The sequence below is a fragment of the Phoxinus phoxinus genome (genome assembly GCF_949152265.1).
Source record: "Phoxinus phoxinus genome assembly, chromosome: 15".
In the NCBI taxonomy this organism is placed as follows: Eukaryota; Metazoa; Chordata; class Actinopteri; order Cypriniformes; family Leuciscidae; genus Phoxinus; species Phoxinus phoxinus.
Window position 1 is genome coordinate 18,225,042 of NC_136890.1, and position 19,329 is coordinate 18,244,370.

Genomic DNA, 19,329 nt, shown 5'->3' on the forward strand with positions numbered 1-19,329 from the left:
ACAAAAAATCTTACCATAGACACAACTATCCAGGGTTTTTGAATCCCGAAATCAAGTAAGTTTGAGTAAAAACGTATCCTCAGGGTTTTGCTACTATTATATATGAAACTTCGACTATTGTTTTAAGTTCAGCAATCCATTGTTGATTGTTTGTTTGTTTTTGTTCTATGTTCAGTTTAAAGAGTAGGCCTAACATATTTCTAATTTCTGTTAATGCAAGGGGTTTAAGAGACATGACAAAGAGAAAAAGTTTTTTCTTATTTTGTAAAGGGAAGAAGTCATATTTTTTTTTTTGCAGGAAACACATTCTAAGGTTGATGATGTTATATTTTGGTCTAAACCATAGACTGTAAAAAATAGGTCTAAACAATGGGGAGATGAAGCTTACTTTAGCCATGGCACTACAAGGTCAGCAGGAGTCGCCATTCTCCTAAATAACTTCAAAGGTCATATTGTATCCCATATGGCAGATGAGTTTGGTCACTGGCTGATTCTTATCATAAACATTGATGGTCTGAAATTCATCTTAGTCAACATTTATGGCTATAACATCAGCAGAGAAAACCGAAACCTACTTGAACAAATTGGCTTACAATTAGACAATCTCAAATTAACACACTCAACTGATAACATCATCATTGGAGGTGATCTAAACCTAGTTCATGATGATTTCTTTGATAAATATCCTTGCAGGTATTCTGCAAGTCATCCAAACGCCTTATTCACAAACTTTTGCGAAAAACATAATTTGGTTGATACTTGGAGGCACTTAAACCCAGAAATATCTAAATACTCCTGGTTTAGCTCAAGCCACAATTATAAATCCAGAATTGATCACTGGTTAATTGCAAATCATTTACTTTTTTATAATATTAGCTCTGATATTTCTGCTGCACCACTAACAGACCATAGTGTTATTTTACTACAGATCAGACCCAATGACAACAATGTCCATTCACACACATATTGGATGTTCAATTCCAGTCTGCTCAAAAATAATGACTATACTGCCAAAAAATCAAATTATTAATTCAAGAAAACGCCAATTCTGAGGAGCTAACAACAGCTACCAAAAGTGGGAATTCCTAAAATATAAAATACGCCAATTTACCATCTCATTCAGTAAAATTATTAAAAAAGATAGTGAAAAACAAGAAGTAGACTTTATTAATCAGTTAAATAAGTACTGCAATAGGCCAAACCCAACTGAAGACGATAGACAGAAGATATTAAACCTCCAACCTAAACTAGATGAAATTTACAGTCGTAAGGCCCAAGGGGCCTTCATTAGATCCAGAGCTAAGTGGATAGAGGAGGGGGAAAAAAATTCAGCTGTGGTCTGGAAAAAAGAAGACAGGACAAAAATAGCATCAGATCCCTGATGGTTAATAATAATGAAGTCACAGATGAAAAATTGATCTCTTCAGAAATCTGGAAATTCTATAGCCAGCTATATAGCTCTAAATTTTCTAAAGTGGACTGTCAATTTTTTTTTTCAGGATATAGCTAAACATATTCCCAAAGTAGAGGATGCCCTCAAACAAACATGTGATAATCAAATAACAATGATAGAACTTGACGCAGTAATTGGTCGTCTCTCTCTTAACAAAGCCCCTTGGTCTGACGGTCTCACAGGTGACTTTTACAGACATTTTTGGGTAGATTTAAGAGACCTGCTGCTACTAGTTTTTACCGAAATATTTGAAACATGTGTACTTCCACCAACAATGAGACATGGGGTTATTATCTCAATTCCAAAACTTGGGAAAGATCCCAGAATTATAGACAACAGAAGACCCATTACACTCAGAAATTCAGACTACAAACTCCTAACTTACATCTTCACTTCTCGTCTTCAAACAGGGATTTCGGATCTTATTGCAGATACACAATCAGGATTCTTAAAAGGAAGGTCAATCCATAATAACATAGGATTGGTAATGGACATCATTGAGTATAGAAGCCAAATTGAGGATGATGGTTTCCTTCTCTTTCTAGACTTCTATAAAGCATTTGACTCTGTGGAGCATCCATTTATTCTTTCGGTGCTCGAACACTTTGGCTTTGGAGTCAGGTTTAGAGAATTGGTTGGTGGATTATATCGAGATATTAGTAGCTGTGTCCTATTACCTAGTGGTACCACCCCAAGCTTCAAGATTAATGTGGGTATTCCTCAAGGTTGCCCCATCTCACCATACCTGTTCATCATAGCCACAGAAATGCTAGCAATTTATATTAAAAACTGTAATGATATTAAAAAACTTAATGTACTTGGCACAGACATAATAATCAGCCAACTAGCAGATGACACAACAATTTTCTGAAAAGATAGATACCAAGTTTCCTCAACTATTACCAAAATTGAAAAATTCTGCATCAGGCCTAACATTAAACTTAAAAACGTGTGAATTGCTGGCTGTACACGACACTTCACTCAAAGACATCTGTAATATCCCTATTAAATCAGAAATTAAATACCTGGGGATTTACCTTTCCAAGGACCAAAAACAAAACCAACTTCTGAATGTAGAAAATAAAATTAAAGAATGCAAGTCAAGACTAAATATATGGCTACAGAGGGACCTATCAATACTAGGTCGAATTTACCTAACTAAGATGGAATGTCTATCGAGATGTATTTACCCAGCCTATTCCAATGCCATTCCAAACAAATTGATTAAATCTATCAACCAAATCAACCTAAACTTCATTTGGAGAAACAGACCACATTATATGAAGAAAAGCAGTATGGTTAAAGACACAAAGGATGGAGGTCTAAAAGTTATTGATTTTGACTGCCTTAATGGAACCTTAAAAAATAAATTGGTTAAAATCTTGGATCAAACACAGTAACTCCTTTTGGTATTGTATTCCAAAGTCCTTATTCAAGAAAATGGGAGGTTTAGAATTTCTTCTTAGAGTGGACTTTAATGTGAACAAATTACCTATATCATTGTCAGAGTTTCACAGACAAATACTCTTGTATTGGAAAATGTTATATGTACACAACTTCTCACCTCACACATCTGTACTCTGGAACAACAGATTTATTCTGCACCGCAACAGATCTCTGTTCTTTGAAGATTGGTATGGGAGAAATATATGGTCCATAGCCGACTTAATGAATACCAACGGAATTTTTTTAAATTATGAACAATTTTGCATCAAACATAATTTCAAACCATTAAAATCAGACTTTACTAAATTACATAGAGCACTACCCCAAGAATTTGTCTTTCTGATAAGAAACATTTTGGCATATTACCCAATACAACCACAATTGGCCCCACTATCAATTCAAGGGATCTTTGTTCTGGATAAAAAATGTACTAACCACTTTATCAGAAATTGTTTTACTGAATACCTTTACCCTGAAAGACAAAATAAAAATAACATCCTAAATTTTTTTGATAAAGATTCAATTACTAAACTAAGAACAATGTATCGAACACTCCCTATACCTCCCAAAGTGAAAGAAACACACTTCAAAGTAATGAACAACATTTACCCCTCTAAAGAATTACTGAGATTTCGCTTTGGTATAGATGATAATACATGTACATTCTGTGAAAATGATGTCGAAACTACGGACCATGTGTTTTTCTCATGCAATGTGATACAGATATTTTGGCATGATATACACAAATGGGTTAAGCAACAGATGTCTTCATTCCCAACCTCTATTTCCAGAGATGACATAACGTTTGGATTGATATTGCAAAGCAAGGGTGACGAGATCTGTACTAATACAATTTTATGTCTAGCTAAATTTTTCATCCACAAATGTAGGATTGTGAAATCATCTCCCAAATTTATTGTTTTTTTAAATGAATTTAAACTGTATATAAAATCCTTAAAAACTCTGAAAGGTCCTAAAGCAAAAAAAAAAAATGAAACCCTCAAACACTTCCCAACTGAGGTAAATAGCTGAACAAAGACTGAATTATCCCTGTATGTTTTAATTTCTTACCATTGCTTTATCTATATGAATTTGTTTATTTGAATATTTATTTTCCTTTATGAATTATGCTTATGTTTGTTAAGACTACATATATATTGCCTGATTGTATTAAGAGCTGCTCCCTCTGGCTATATTTTCTCTGTATCCTATTCTGAAGAAACGAATTTTATGCAGCCATGTTTGTCTGTAAATCTTGATATTTTCATTAAAAAAAAAAAAAAAAAAAAATCAACGCAGCCGTCTACCAGGACATTTTCAGAGTAGGCTACTTCATGCTTCCTTCATTTTCCAGCAGGATTTGCACCTCCCCACACTGCCAAAATAACCAAAACCTGGTTCAATGACCATGGTATTACTGTGTAATTACAGTGTGATTTCATGTATTATTCTAATTTTCTGGGATTTTGATTTCGTGCGTTTCATAAACTGTAAGCCATAATCATCAAAATTATAATAAATAAAGGCTTGAAATATTTCACTTTGCATGTAATGAGTCTATATAATATATTAGTTTCACCTGTTAAGTTGAATTCTTGAAATAAATCAACTTTTTGATGATATTCTATATGACCAGCACCTGTATTTCTCCCTCCTCCTAAACTGTCTTTCAGAAGACCATGTGACCTTCTTCTGCGCCACGCGAGCTCAGCCCAGCTGCACTCCGCAGTCATTCTTCCCTAGTTCCCTTGTGTTTACCAAATCACCGCCATGCCTTGCATACTGCTAAACCTCTGTGAATATGACACACAAAAACTCGTCAAAATCAAGAGCGTCAGACTTGGGTCGCTGAAATGGACCTTAAACGTAGCGATCTTGATGTTCATTTGGTAAGTTTCTGAGCTGTTTGTCTCCGCTGTTGTTCATGCTTGTCGCCCCCGGATTATTTAATAACAAGAGCTCATTCATGTACATTCAGTGATAGCGTGTGTCATTTACACGTGTTATGCTGTGCTTATGTAACGTTACTGACGAAATTTGAATTATTCATTCGGAGTACCAAGTCATTTTTATGTCTTTACTTTCCAGTATCATGATGTTATGGAATAAGGAATATCAAGAGTATGATCTAGTAGTCAGTTCTGTCACCACAAAGGTTAAGGGAGTGGCAGAGATATCTATACCAGACATTGGCGAAGTCGTGTGGGATGTGGTGGACTACAGTGGACTATCGCAGGTAACACTACCACCATTTAGGCTTTTATTATTTTTCATTCGGTCCAACGACAAGCGGGTGAAGGTTTACTGCGTGTTACTGTCTTTTCATCGTGGCACTGGCAAAGTAATTTAATCAAAATTAAACTTTTATCTGACTCCATTTAGGTTAGAATGCCATAGAATATTAAATAAAATCGCAGTTGGTGTGCCCTATGCTATGCTCCACTCAAAACCGGGCGTTAGTAGGCTACTAATCTAAGTTAATTTACTAATTTCAGAGTAAGTCAGAATGAATACAAATGTAACAGTTTAATATTAGTCAGGTAAATGTATCATGCCAATGACATAATCAGTTCAAAGATAATCAATACAAAACCTCAAATGCTCTGACTGGAATAAAGAGAAAAGATGCAAACCTGACATTAGAAATGACATGATGCTGCTGAGTGTCTTGAGCACATGCAGCTGATTTTAACTACAAATCGCACCGAGCCTCTTGTTGCATTTCTTTAAGTAGACCCAGAGTGGTAGAGAAAACTATGGCTCTGCTCAGACTGAGACAGAAACTTCTTTCACATGGAAACATTTGCTAACAATGGGAATTTGCAGTCAGAGTTTACATCTTTTGAGGGCAGGATACCATTTGCCTGGAAGACACACCCTCTGTAAGAAATATATATCTCTAAACTCTTAAAAACTACCTTTTGTTTTACTTCTTTGGGGATGAGACCTCTGTACCAGTCGCACTGAGACATTCCAAATGATACCAAACATGTACAGTGTTGTATGATAATTGTTCACATTAAACCATATAGATGTTTGGGTGAATTTCAGGTGATCTCAGCATGAGAGAGAGACGAGATAGAGAAGGGAGAGAATTGTAAATTGGGAGGTGATCAACTCAAGTGTGATCGTGTCTCTCAAATGGGGGATGTTAATATAGCAAGAGAGTTCAGATGTTAATTACCGTTGTTTTCTCAGAGAGTTGCCCTCTCTTCCAGTTCTTCCAGTTTTTCCAGTCACCACACACAAAAAAAACGTTATTAAGCAGATTTAGGTTTGTATTCCAATAACTCTTGAAAACAAGTTAAAAAGTAATGGAATGTCGTTCTTGTTTTGTTTTGTTTTTGCAGGGAAAAAACTCATTTTTTGTCGCAACAAATGTCATAGTCACAAAGAACCAAAAACAAGGTAATTGCCCAGAGGTAAGTGCAGTTAATTTTTATTTCAGTTGCAGTACGAAGTAGATCTCAAGTCTTAAAGATTTATTTCCATTTTGGCCCATTATATTTAGTGATGATTCAATCTCCATTGTCCTTATAAGCCAAATATAATCCATTCAGCAGATGTTCATATGTTCTACTTCAGGTCCCCCCACATGGAAAGCTGTGTCGATTAGACAAAGACTGCGAGAAAGGGTTGTCTGACCAACATAACCATGGTAATGTTATATGAAGATGCAATTTGTGTTGCGGAAACATTTCAATGCCAGAGCAATCAATCATTTCTTTGAATATTTGAATAATACTACCCAAGCTGTATTTTTTATTTTTCAGTAAAAGCCTAAACCATTCTCTGAAGTCTTTCCATGATCTGATGTCTGTTCTTGTGTTTGCCTCTAAGGTGTTCAAACAGGTGCTTGTGTGAAGTTGGACATACTGAGGAAAACATGTGAAGTTAGAACTTGGTGCCCCATTGAGAACAAGAAGAATCCCAGGTGCTGTAATGTGCAATGCTACTTTACATTAAACATACTGTGACAGCAAAGCTATTTGGAAATAGAGAAATGCTGCTAAAGGAGTAAACTGTTGACACTGCAGTTAGAGACCTTTAAGGAACCTGTTTGAGGAACATACACTTTTATTTGTCACTTTTACATAAACTGAGATTCTGTATGCGGATGTTTTCTAATGTCAGGCTTTCATTTTTGTTTCCCCAGACCTGCTGTTTTAGCATCTGCAGAAAATTTCACTGTGCTGATCAAGAATAACATCAGATTTCCAGCCTTTAATTACATAAGGTAGTACATAAGTTGTACAGTAGCAAATGCTGTGACATTTCCTGAACAAATTTGGTGCATTAACATTCTTTAAGCATATATGAACAGTTAGCAGTATTTGAAGTAAATACTAGCCAGAAGGAAGCCCAGGGTCATTATTCAAAAACTGATAATATAGGCATCCATTTATCTATTTGTCTTAGAAGAAACATCCTCCCTGAAATGAAAGACACTGACCTTAAAGGTTGCACCTATAACCACTCCAAAAATCCATACTGCCCCATTTTCCGTTTGGGAGACATTGTGAGTGAGGCCAAGGAGAACTTTACAGAGATGGCAGTGGAGGTAAATGCCTTTCGTTCCAAGCACAAAATATACACTAATGTTTAAAAAAAAATTAAAATGAAAGTAAGCCTAGTCTCTAAAGCTAAAAAAGACTGCATTTATCTGATCAAAACAGTAATATTGTGAAATATTTGTATAAGTTAAAATAACTCTTTGCTATTCAAATATTGTAAAATGTAATTTATTCCTATGATGGCAAAGCTGTCTTTACTCCAGTCTTCAGTGTCACATGCAGTGTTCATTTAGTATCATTGCTATTATAGTTTTTGTTAATTAGATATTTATTTTTTATATTTTCTGTTTTGACTTCAATTTTAGTTTAGTTTTATTTATTATTGTTAAAAAGATCTATATGGATTTTTTTTGTTAGTTTTAGTTATTTTAGTTAATGTTAGTTAGTGATAACAACCCTGGTCACATGGACTTTCATAAATAGTTCTAATATGCTGATTTTGTGCTGAAGAAACATTTCTTATTATTATTAATGCTGAAAACAGTTCCTGCTTAATGGTTTTGTGGAAGGAAGCTAATACAATTTTTCAGATTTTCTGATGAATAAAAAGTTCAAAAGAACAGCATTTGTTTGAAATACAAATCTTTTGTAACATTATATAAGTCTTTACTGCCAACTTTGATCAATTTAATGCATCCTTAATGATTAAAAGTATTAATTTATTTAAAAAAATGAAAAATCTTACCGACCCCAAACTTATGAATGATAGTGTATTTGTGTAATTTAGTTATAAAGCATGCCGTATAGCCTTGTCCATGTATCTGCTTCACAGGGTGGTGTAATTGGGATCCAGATCAACTGGGACTGTGACCTGAACCGCTTTTTTCACAACTGTCTGCCCAAATACTCATTCCGTCGCTTGGACGAAAAAGAAAGCAACCGAACCGTGTACCCTGGGCTCAACTTCAGGTATGAACAACTGAAATCATACTGAAAAGTGTGTGAACTCTTAAACAGTCCTTTCTTAAAGATATTGTTATTTGTAGGTTTGCGAGATACTCTACAGTGAATGGTGTGGAGCAGAGAACGCTCTTTAAAATGTATGGCATTAGGTTTGATGTGATGGTGTTTGGGAAGGTGAGATTATCCTATGTTATCATAACTTTGCATGTTCACTTTGGATTTTAGGACATACAAATAGTGCTCTCTATATTCTTCACAGGCTGGAAAATTCAGCATCATTCAGCTAATCATCTACATTGGATCCACGCTCTCGTATTATGCTCTCGTGAGTAACCCTCAAGCCCTCAGATGGTGATTTTAAAATAATGAAATATTTACCATTGAGTTTTCTTTAGACAACAATATTCCTGGACTGGCTTATTGGTACCGGCTGTTATTCCAAAGAGGCAAAGCAGACCTACATTGAGAGGAAGTTTGAGGCCATTCAGGACCGAGAAGAGGTGAACACATTAAAAACACTGACTCAGTTTGTTGTATGGCAGATTGTTCACACTGTTAATGCTTTACACAAGCTGTAACTGGGATTCTGTATGTATGAATCTAACTTGTTGTAATGTGTCTGTTGCAGTGCTTCCTTTGTGTGTCATTTGTGGATGAGGACAAGTTGAGGGTGGTGAAAAAATCCAGAAAGAAAAGACTACAGGAGACGAAACCCCTTTCCTTACACCAGCGCAAGGTAAGATGCCCAAATTATATTATCACACTTGCCAGTAAATGAATGCTTGTTTTTATATCTAAATAAAGCATAATTTTAGTTTTAAAGACTAGTTCATCCAAAAAAGAAAGTGTCTGTCATCATTTACTACAAGCCTGTATTACTTACTTTTCCCCACAAAACACAATGAATTCAATACATGGCAGTACATACATTCTGACTCACTTTAACACTAACAAAGCACCCAGAAGTGTCAGCAAGCACTCCATTATTTCCCAAGTGCTGTTCTCTATAGTTGTTTTGGTGAAAAATAACTTATTTAAGCAATAATATTGTAAAATTGTAAATGGCAAAATCCTGTGCACCATCAATTAATCTTTTACACTCGTTTGCCATCATTATTTTATGGCTAAAATTCTGAAAATGGTGTTATAAAATACAGTGAAAATGATCAGCAAGCTGCATGAACCATTTCGCTGACATCCTTTAGTGCTTTCTTAAGCGTCAGTGTACTGTATGTACTGAAATTGTTTTGAATTCATTCATGTATCTAGGTTTTTTGTTTAGAACAATCTTAGGGTAAGTAAATGATGACTTTCGTTTTCAAAAAAAAAATTTTTTTGGTCGGACTATATTAATTTATTATATCTCAAATTAAATTATCAGTCAGATACTATTCGTTTTTATTAATATTTTTAATTATTTCTTATTTAAATTATTTCCAATTTCATTAAAAAAAATTGTAATGTCTATTTAGTTTGAGTTTTTTTTATTACAAGTGAAAATGAGAAATGTTGACCAACTAGCTGAAATAAATTATTATCTTTAATATTTTATTTCAGTTAACGTTTATTTTTTCAAGTTTTTTATTATTTTGGTTTTAGGGGCTGTTTACACAATACCATTTTCAACTAAAAACGGAAAACATTTTATGTGTTTTGGCCGTTTATTTACACAACAAAGGTGTTTTGGGGGCCTGAACATGCGTAATTTTGATTCCTGAATTTTTTTTAAAACGATGCCGTTATCACTGTGTAAATTACAAAAACGAGAATTTGTGAAAAGAGACGTCATGCTCATGCATATTATGTGTTCAGTCTATAGGGGTGTGGTGTTTCTTTACAAAGTTACATCGCCAACTACTGGCCTGGATGCATAATACAGCATTTTTAATCATTTTTCGCAGATCCATGTGAACAGGGATTGTTTTAACAACATTGTCATCTATAAGCAAAAAACGCAAAGAATTTTTTTTCCCGTTTTTAGTACATCGTTATCGTGTAAACGTACCCTTAGTTACTTATAATAGCCCTGGTCTGTTCTCTATCAGAATGATTTGGCGAGCATGAAGACTCTGATGAGTGTTCTGCAGTGTGACCAAAGCAGAAGTGAGCCAGTAAAGAAAGGCCAGGGTGCTGGACTTGTGGTAGACGAAAACCTTCCCAGAAGGCACAGCAGCGGACAGAGCACAGATACACCATTACTGGAGATGTCACAGTCTGGGTGTCCGGCCTGGTGTCAGTGTGGCTGCTGCCGGCTTTCAGACATCCTACAGGAGCAGCTGTGCTGTCGATCAGGAAAAGGGCGCTGCATAACCTCCTCCCCGCTCTTTTCAACACTGGTTGTCAGTCGCTCTGTCCTGGAGACCGCTTTGTTCTATGTGGATCCCCTTGCAGAGCTGCAAGAGGAGGCTCTGCGCCATGGGGCCTATGTTCAATTCATCAGATGGCGGTTTGGTGACAGCACACCCAGAGATGCTATTCCAGTAATACCCAGTTGCTGCATATGGAGGATAAGAGCAGAATACCCAAACCCTGATGGGAAATACAGTGGCCTTAGACTTTATCAGGCCGTACCATCTCAGCCAAAATTCAACAGATAACAGACTTTATTCATTTTATGATTAGATATTCAATTCAATTCAAGACAATGATTATGATTATGCATAAAAGGGAATGAAACTAACTACTACAATCAATAATACAGAATATGATTGGTCATTTTTACAATTTTAACCTGCAAAGCAAACAAACTATTTATTATATTAACCACAAAAACATGATCATGTCATTAAGTATTTACTAACACCGATGCCTTTGAAGTAAAAAAAAAAAAAAAGGTCAAGCATGTACAGCCGAACTGGTTTACTAATGATTTACACTACATGTATTAATCAAATGTGATAAATAAAATGTAGTATACATTACTGTTCAAAAGTTTGGTCAGTAAGATCAAAGATTACTTTGGTCAGTAAGATTTCTTTATTTTATTTTTTTAATAAATTAATACTTTTATTTAGGAAGGATGCATTTAATTGATCAAAATGATGTGCTGCATAATATAGGCCTATCGCAAAAATATTAAGCGGCACAACTGTTTTCAACATTGATAATAATAAATAAATTTTTCTTGAGTATAATAGTATAAGTATTAAATAATATTCAAATCAGTATATTCGATTGATTTTTTTTTTTAAGGATCATGTGACACCAAAGACTGATTAATGATGCTGAAAACTCAGCTGCCACTACAGGATTTAAATTGTAATAATATTTTAGAATAATGTAGTTTTTCTGTATTTTTGATCAAAGAAATGCAGCCTTATTGAGTTTAAGAGACTTTCAAAAATATATACAAAAAAAACTTACCAACCCCTAACTTTTGAATGGTAGCCTAAGTAAGAGACGACCCAACGCCGGCGATATGTTATGCCCTAAATTTATACATGATTAACTAACTGTATTTTTGTATGTACATTTCTGAAATGCATTTTCTGTAAAGCCGCTTTGAAACAATATGTATTGTGAAAAGCGCTATACAAATAAATTTGAATTGAATTGAATTAACCTAGTGTGTGAAAAAAAAAAATACAAGAGCATAATTGAAGCTGATGGTTTTAAGTGCAGTGAAAGTGTCCAGTCCATTCCATCATGGAGTTCCATATGAGGTGCTCTCCATGGAGCTCTATAACAGTAAAAATATTTTTAGTATCTAGTAAAAAATTTTTTATTATATATATATAATTTTGTAAAACAATAAATAAATCATTTAGAACAATTGAAGGGACTTTTACTCACCAGTGGCACACCGTCACCTTTTTTGTCCGGGTGAATAAATTTATGTTTGGCATAGTCACGGTCCTTCATACAAGTAAGCATGAACCAGTCACAAACAGCAGTCACCTGGGAGAAATTCAGGAACAATATAAAAATACTTGATTTAAAGCCATTTTACTCAAATAGGTGAAAAAAACAAAAAAAAACTAGTGCTTACCAAGCTAAGAAAGGCAAGAGTGGCCCCAAGATTCACAATAGTGGGCACAATATGGAATTTACCAGCCTAAAGAGACAAAAGACAGAGTAAGCTAATCTGAAGGTTGACTAAGATGCTGGTTATTATATCATGCTTTAGAGACCAGCAGACAAACCTTCCCAAACACCATCACATCAAAGCGGATTCCAAAGCCCTTTATCAATGTCCGTGTTTCAATGCTTTCATTGTTTTTATAATATTTAGCATATCTGTGGGAAAGTACAAAATTGGTATCCAATAGAAATAAAGATAGCTTTAGATACAAAATGTTACAATAAAAAAAAAAAAAATTCAATGTACCGGAAATTGTTGCCAGGGGCAACGTTATTTTCAGGATTTTTGTTGTCCAGTCTGCTGAAAGAATATTTTGGAATGCAGAAGTGTTCTGAGAAGTCCAAGTTACAACTCCAGTCAATGAAAATCCCTATAATACCACCCTTTAACATTAAAACACACTGTCAATTACAAGTAAAAAAAAAAGTAAAATACTAAAAATAAATACAATATTGGTTTTTGAATGAAGTCTCTTATGCTACGCGCTACTGTCCAAGCTGGAACCACAGTGCCTGTTGCCACCAACTCTTACTGCAGGTCTTTTTGCAGTCACTCAAGGGTTTTTCTGAACCTGTGCCTTCTCATAAATCTGGTGGCAACTATTGATAGCTTCCTTTTTCTGCCCCGTCCACGTATAGTTTACCCACTGTTCCTTTATCTTTAAACGTGTTGTGGCCTATGCTTCCAACAGTGTCTCTAGGAACATTTATTGCCTTCGCTATCTTTTTGTATCCTGTTCCTTGTTTGTATCCTGTTCCTTGTTTGTGAAGGCCGGAAGATATACAGTCAGGGCCATAAATATTGGGACATCGACACAATTCTAATCTTTTTGGCTCTATACACCACCACAATGGATTTGAAATGAAATGAAGATGTGCACAATATGTGCTTTAACTGCAGACCCTCAGCTTTAATTTGAGGGTATTTACATACAAATCAGGTGAACGGTGTAGGAATTACAACAGTTTGTATATGTGCCTCCCACTTTTTAAGGGACCAAAAGTAATGGGACAGATTAACAATCATAAATTAAACTTTCACTTTTTAATACTTGGTTGCAAATCCTTTGCAGTCAATTACAGCCTGAAGTCTGGAACGCATAGACATCACCAGACGCTGGGTTTCATCCCTGGTGATGCTCTGCCAGGCCTCTACTGCAACGGTCTTCAGTTCCTGCTTGTTCTTGGGGCATTTTCCCTTCAGTTTTGTCTTCAGCAAGTGAAATGCATGCTCAATCGGATTCAGGTCAGGTGATTGACTTGGCCATTGCATAACATTCCACTTCTTTCCCTTAAAAATCTCTTTGGTTGCTTTCGCATATGCTTCGGGTCATTGTCCATCTGCACTGTGAAGCGCCGTCCAATGAGTTCTGAAGCATTTGGCTGAATATGAGCAGATAATATTGCCCGAAACACTTCAGAATTCATCCTGCTACTTTTGTCAGCAGTCACATCATCAATAAATACAAGAGAACCAGTTCCATTGGAAGCCATACATGCCCACGCCATGACACTACCAACACCATGCACCATGAGATGGTATGCTTTGGATCATGAGCAGTTCCTTTCCTTCTCCATACTCTTCTCTTCCCATCACTCTGGTACAAGTTGATCTTTGTCTCATCTGTCCATAGGATGTTGTTCCAGAACTGTGAAGGCTTTTTTAGATGTTGTTTGGCAAACTCTAATATGGCCTTCCTGTTTTTGAGGCTCACCAATGGTTTACATCTTGTGGTGAACCCTCTGTATTCACTCTGGTGAAGTCTTCTCTTGATTGTTGACTTTGACACACATACACCTACCTCCTGGAGAGTGTTCTTGATCTGGCCAACTGTTGTGAAGGGTGTTTTCTTCACCAGGGAAAGAATACTTCGGTCATCCAACACAGTTGTTTTCCGTGGTCTTCCGGGTCTTTTGGTGTTGCTGAGCTCACCGGTGCGTTCTTTCTTTTTGTTGTTTTTTCAGCCTAATGATGGCTTGCTTCACTGATAGTGCCAGCTCTTTGGATCTCATAGTGAGAGTTGACAGCAACAAATTCCCAATGCAAATAACACACTTGAAATGAACTCTGGAACTTTTATCTGCTCCTTGTAAATGGGATAATGAGGGAATAACACACACATGGCCATGGAACAGCTGAGCAGCCAATTGTCCCATTACTTTTGGTCCTTTAAAAAGTGGGAGGCACATATACAAACTGTTGTAATTCCTACACCGTTCACCTGATTTGGATGTAAATACCCTCAAATTAAAGCTGAAAGTCTGCAGTTAAAGCACATCTTGTTCGTTTCCTTTCAAATCCATTGTGGTGGTGTAAAGAGCCAAAAAGATTAGAATTGTGTTGATGTCCCAATATTTATGGACCTGACTGTATTCTCTTAACTATTTGGACCATTCTTTTGACTTCTAACATGCAGTCAAACGTGACACTCAACAAACCTAGCCAGTTCAGGTATTTCATGTGTTCTAGCTCAAGCACACCTGGTGCAACTAATGAAGCCTGTGATTAGTTTGCATCAGGTGTGCTCGAGACAACACCTGTATTGCAGATGTGTGCTGTTGTCTATTCAGGGGGTTGAATACTTTTTAGACTGCGGAAGCCATTAAAAGTTGCAGTGTTCAGTTGAATTTGGGGAAACCACTTGAAACATTTGTGTTGAGCTATTTCAATTACTTTAGTTTACAGACTGAATGCCAATAAACCTGATTTGCAATAGGGGTTGAATACTTTTGATTACAACTGTATAGCATTATTGAAGATACAGACCTTAAGAGCAATGACGCTGAAGTCTTCTCCGGCCTCGGTTACAATGTCCCCCAGACGGAAAATAGGACAGTGTGGGTCTGTTTTACGATTAAACGTGCAGTTTTTTAAGTATGTGGAGTTGATGTGATGCAGAATGTTTCGCCTAGAAATAACACAAAACATGACATTGAAAGGATCAAATTCACAAAGCTCAAATTTGAATTTAAAATAATGTTTCTCTCTCAACCAGTCATCATTGAATACCTTAGATTTAAATGATTACCTTAATGTTACCATGTTGTTTCTGTTCATCTATGAGTAAAGTGCATGACCTACAAATGAATGAACTTACTTCCTGAAACTGAACTTTGGATATTGTATGTTGTTTTTGATGAGCACTGTGAAGTCCTCCGCTGCACTTAGAAGAGCAGGTCTGTACGATCATAAACTATTTTAATATTCCCAGTTTCAATTGTGCAAATGGCATCAAACTTGTTCACTTTTACTAAACAAACTCACTTTGGAATGATGGTATCATTTTCAAGTGGACACCATGACATCACCTCACAGGTTTTGATTGTATCCGAGTATTGTACACATCGGCCAGTCTGAACACCTGCGAGGGGGATCACAGAGATTGCTTTGTGTCTTACATCTCTAATATTGTGCAGCATTATGCAGAACATGAAAACTCACCATTGCCACGGATTTCATTGAATCCCTCTTTGCAATCACTGTCTGATTTACAATTAGTGAATTCACTTGGAATCTGTAAAAAGGAATCATTCATAATGCAAAGTGCAACGGTCATGTGTGAGTGGACATATGCAAATGTTTTATCGTACCTCAGGACAGCTGCTCTGGGTCTGGCCAGGAGTGACAATCATATTTGTTAACACGAAGAAAGAGTTTTCACCCTACCACCATCAAAAAAAAAAAGAAGAATGCTTGAATGTGGGATTAATTTCTTTTGGACAAACAAATTAACTGTATTTTTACAGAGAAACCACTGTATTTCGTCTGCAATGGGTTCTGTCAAACATATTAGATACCTGGGGTGGGATGACATATTCAGATACGTCCCAAACATGAACTCCCTCAACGGATGAATTGGTCAAAATGTTTCCTTTCACCTTGGTGCTTACTGAGCTGATCACTGAGTCTTGGTCCTGGTAAGCACGCTGATACCAGCAGACATATCTTTAAAAAGTGTACAGATATGGAGTTACCCTGAACAGCCAAGACTGCATTGAATTTCACGGAGAACATGACACGCTTAAATGTGTAAGTAATAAACAGTACTGTGCAAAAGCCTTAGGCACGTTATTATTTTAACCCCCAAGAAAATGGTTTTGATTTATAAATTTTTCTGTAGTGTGTCAGTAGGAAAGTTTACATTTTTACATTTATCAGTTTACATTTCCAAACATTCCTTTTGCCATTAATTGTAATAATCGTAAGGATTAATTGTAAGGAGTCTGACAACAGCCGGTGCTCCACACGAAGATCTGATCTCACTATGATCGTGTCTGTCTGTGATCACATGAAGAAACTGAGACAGACTAAATCCAGAATAACTGCAGCAATGTCTCGAAGGCAGATGAAGAAACTTTCCAGCAAAGCTAACTGAAAAACTATGTGCAAGTCCACCTAGGACAAAAACTGTTTTAAACTTAAAGGGTGGTCACACACACCAAATATTGATTTGATTTAGGTAATCTCACTGGATTATTACAATTATTGGCAAAATGCATGTTTGGAAATGTATACTTTAACACTACAGCTAAAGATAACTGGCTTAAAAAAAATGTTTGGGTGAAAATACTACCGTGCCTAAGACTTTTGCACAGTACTGTACAACAATAGGCTTGTCAAGCTCTAATTCAGGGGCGTCCAAACCTGCTCCTGGAGGTAAGAGTGTTAGAGCTGGTTGGAGCTAAACTCTGCATGATGCTGGCCCTCCTGGAGCAGGAATGGACACCCCGTTAAAATTAAATCAAATTACATTCTTATTCACAGTGACTTAAAAATGAAATGAATACAAGTAGATTTGTTTGTTTCAATATTTCTTTTGAAGTGCAATAAGGCTATGAATTATCTAAAAATATACTCACACGACTACATAGGCGATGATCAACAACTCTATCAGTCTGAAGAGGAATCCTAATCTTTTGCTACGAATAACCAGCATTACAGGTGTTTGATATTCAAAAAGACAGAGGTGGCAAGCACAACAGCTGCACTTGGAGCCCATTGCTGAAGAAATGTCCACTATGAAACAACAGTACTTGATGTAAGGTCAGAACACTGCGTCTTCCTGTAGCCTGATATGTACTACACTTCTCAAAAGAATTGACACATGCTTTGAATGTACGGTCATTTCTTATTATCATACAAGCGTGTTAAGATAAGCACTGCTAGCCATCTGCATGTATTTGGTTAAACGGTACCATTTGCAAGCCAATGTCTATAACCATGCAATACCTATGAAAATCAAGTGGTTGAATCCTCTCTGCAATGACCAACAGCTCCTGAACACCTTATATGCTATAATTATAACAGAAAATGCACTGAGATGTGTCTTCACTGTAGTACATCTTAGTACTTGACAGCTCATTTAGTATGACCGATAAATAGAGTATACAAAATTATAAACTTAACAAAAAATTCTGCCCCCTCCAAAAAAACCACACACGATCAACTGAAAAATAGAAAAATCGCCCATTTATTTCTCCAAGGATAAAAGGAACCTTATAAAATAGATCAAACCAAAATACTGGTAAAATTATGAATAAAAAAAATTCAGTAAAGTTTACAGTAAAAAAAAGGCATCAATATAAAACTAGCGTCTCTTCTGGAATACGTTCCCTCTTCCTGGTCCACCACGTCCACGTCCTCTGGCAGCCACTGTAAAAACATTAATGCAAACATAGCTTGATATCATCTTTACAACAAAAAACTTGAATGTCACATAAATTCTCTGTAAAATACATGTTTCTGATATATGTATGGACTGGGTTCAAGAGGCTGTAAATACCTTGGGCTTTGAGAATAGCTGCTTTTCCTCGACCTGCACCAGCTGCCTGATTTTTGTTCTTCATACTCTTTAACATGGGAGCATTTTTCAGCATGTCGGGGAGGATGAGGAACCTGATCTTACTGCCACGAATATACGCCTGCTCCAGCTGAGATATACGGCCATCCCTGTATGTGACTGTGATGTTTGCCATCTGGAGGAAATTGAAGATGGAAAGTAAAGAATAAGGCAAACTTTCAGACAGAGGAGTGTTTTAACTTGGTGCAAACCATTATGATTTCAAAGAATAATATCCAATGCAAAGACGACTGATAAAACAACTAAAAAGCACATATGCCAAATCTTAGTACCTGGCAGTTCATGTTGTCCTCAGCCTCGATGAGTTTGCCCCTGTAAACCTCCCCGGTGTTGGTTTCACAGGTGACTATGTGTCCCTCTGCTTCATGAAGAACTTTGATGGGCACTCCAATCGACATCTTACTAACAAGTTGTCTATAAACTGTGTGTGAGAGAAAGAAAATAAGACCCTTCAGAACATTTGGCAGATGAGAAATAACTTCGACAGAAGGTCAATCTTTGTATTACGAGGTGAAAGCTTGTGGAAGTTGAATATCTAAATGAATGGGTCAGACACAAGATTATTGAGGTTGTTCGTAAATAAGCAAGAAAAAAAAAACACACACAACTAACGTTAGAGTTAATTATTTGAACATAAATCTACAAATAATTTCCGACAGACACGTTACAATGTACCTATTTTTCAGAAAAATGTATAAAATCTCACCCAAACGTGCACAGAACGTCCACAAACAGTTTTTCTTCGGCGTTCTTTAGAATTTCCGGGGATTTTATTGTAACTTACTCGAGACACGCACTGCCACCTACTGGACTGATTTAAAACATAATTTAATTCCACAAGTGCCATTTACAACCAAACTTTAATTTACTTTGTTTTGGGGGATACCAAAGATTGACATACATGCATTCACTCAGCTTTTGTTTAATTTAAAATGCTTATAAATTCCTTAAAATAGAATATATTCATGTAATTTAAATACATTTAGTTGAGACATTCTGTAAATATATTGGT

The 19,329-nt window shown here is 36.1% G+C and overlaps 3 protein-coding genes across 3 annotated transcripts; 1 reads left to right on the plus strand and 2 right to left on the minus strand.

Annotated features, from left to right (window-relative positions):
• p2rx7 (purinergic receptor P2X, ligand-gated ion channel, 7) lies at nt 1–11,942 on the plus strand. Its single transcript, XM_079638504.1, has 14 exons — nt 1–55; nt 4,573–4,788; nt 4,988–5,135; nt 6,250–6,321; nt 6,485–6,557; nt 6,740–6,833; nt 7,056–7,136; nt 7,319–7,460; nt 8,246–8,382; nt 8,460–8,550; nt 8,636–8,701; nt 8,772–8,876; nt 9,005–9,112; nt 10,422–11,942. The coding sequence occupies exons 2-14, from the start codon at nt 4,670–4,672 to the stop codon at nt 10,971–10,973; spliced, it is 1,788 nt and encodes a 595-aa protein (XP_079494630.1). The 5' UTR covers nt 1–55; nt 4,573–4,669; the 3' UTR covers nt 10,974–11,942.
• p2rx4b (purinergic receptor P2X, ligand-gated ion channel, 4b) lies at nt 11,923–17,577 on the minus strand. The gene is made up of 12 exons (XM_079638505.1): nt 17,317–17,577; nt 16,255–16,402; nt 16,048–16,119; nt 15,899–15,971; nt 15,722–15,818; nt 15,555–15,635; nt 15,224–15,365; nt 12,704–12,840; nt 12,519–12,612; nt 12,365–12,430; nt 12,169–12,273; nt 11,923–12,055 (listed from the first exon to the last, which is right to left on the minus strand). The coding sequence occupies exons 1-12, from the start codon at nt 17,454–17,456 to the stop codon at nt 12,020–12,022; spliced, it is 1,191 nt and encodes a 396-aa protein (XP_079494631.1). The 5' UTR covers nt 17,457–17,577; the 3' UTR covers nt 11,923–12,019.
• A 327-nt stretch (nt 17,578–17,904) lies between these two features.
• On the minus strand, nt 17,905–19,140 carry snrpd3 (small nuclear ribonucleoprotein D3 polypeptide). The gene is made up of 4 exons (XM_079638523.1): nt 19,024–19,140; nt 18,590–18,738; nt 18,240–18,432; nt 17,905–18,109 (listed from the first exon to the last, which is right to left on the minus strand). The coding sequence occupies exons 2-4, from the start codon at nt 18,713–18,715 to the stop codon at nt 18,045–18,047; spliced, it is 384 nt and encodes a 127-aa protein (XP_079494649.1). The 5' UTR covers nt 18,716–18,738; nt 19,024–19,140; the 3' UTR covers nt 17,905–18,044.
• Nucleotides 19,141–19,329: the final 189 nt, after the last annotated feature.

Bases quoted from the DNA above. Each gene is read 5' to 3' on its own strand.
- p2rx7 (XM_079638504.1), top strand. From the start codon at position 4,670: ATGCCTTGCATACTGCTAAACCTCTGTGAATATGACACACAAAAACTC. The intron at 7,461-8,245 runs GTAAATGCCTTT...TCTGCTTCACAG, and splicing joins TTACAGAGATGGCAGTGGAG to GGTGGTGTAATTGGGATCCA. The intron at 8,877-9,004 runs GTGAACACATTA...TGTCTGTTGCAG, and splicing joins CCATTCAGGACCGAGAAGAG to TGCTTCCTTTGTGTGTCATT.
- p2rx4b (XM_079638505.1), bottom strand. From the start codon at position 17,456: ATGGGCTCCAAGTGCAGCTGTTGTGCTTGCCACCTCTGTCTTTTTGAA. The intron at 15,819-15,898 runs GTGAGTTTTCAT...TCCCCCTCGCAG, and splicing joins CAATGAAATCCGTGGCAATG to GTGTTCAGACTGGCCGATGT. The intron at 12,274-12,364 runs GTAAGCACTAGT...AATTTCTCCCAG, and splicing joins CTCTTGCCTTTCTTAGCTTG to GTGACTGCTGTTTGTGACTG.
- snrpd3 (XM_079638523.1), bottom strand. From the start codon at position 18,715: ATGTCGATTGGAGTGCCCATCAAAGTTCTTCATGAAGCAGAGGGACAC. The intron at 18,433-18,589 runs GTACTAAGATTT...AATTTCCTCCAG, and splicing joins AGGACAACATGAACTGCCAG to ATGGCAAACATCACAGTCAC. The intron at 18,110-18,239 runs GTATTTACAGCC...ATGTTTTTACAG, and splicing joins AGCTATTCTCAAAGCCCAAG to TGGCTGCCAGAGGACGTGGA.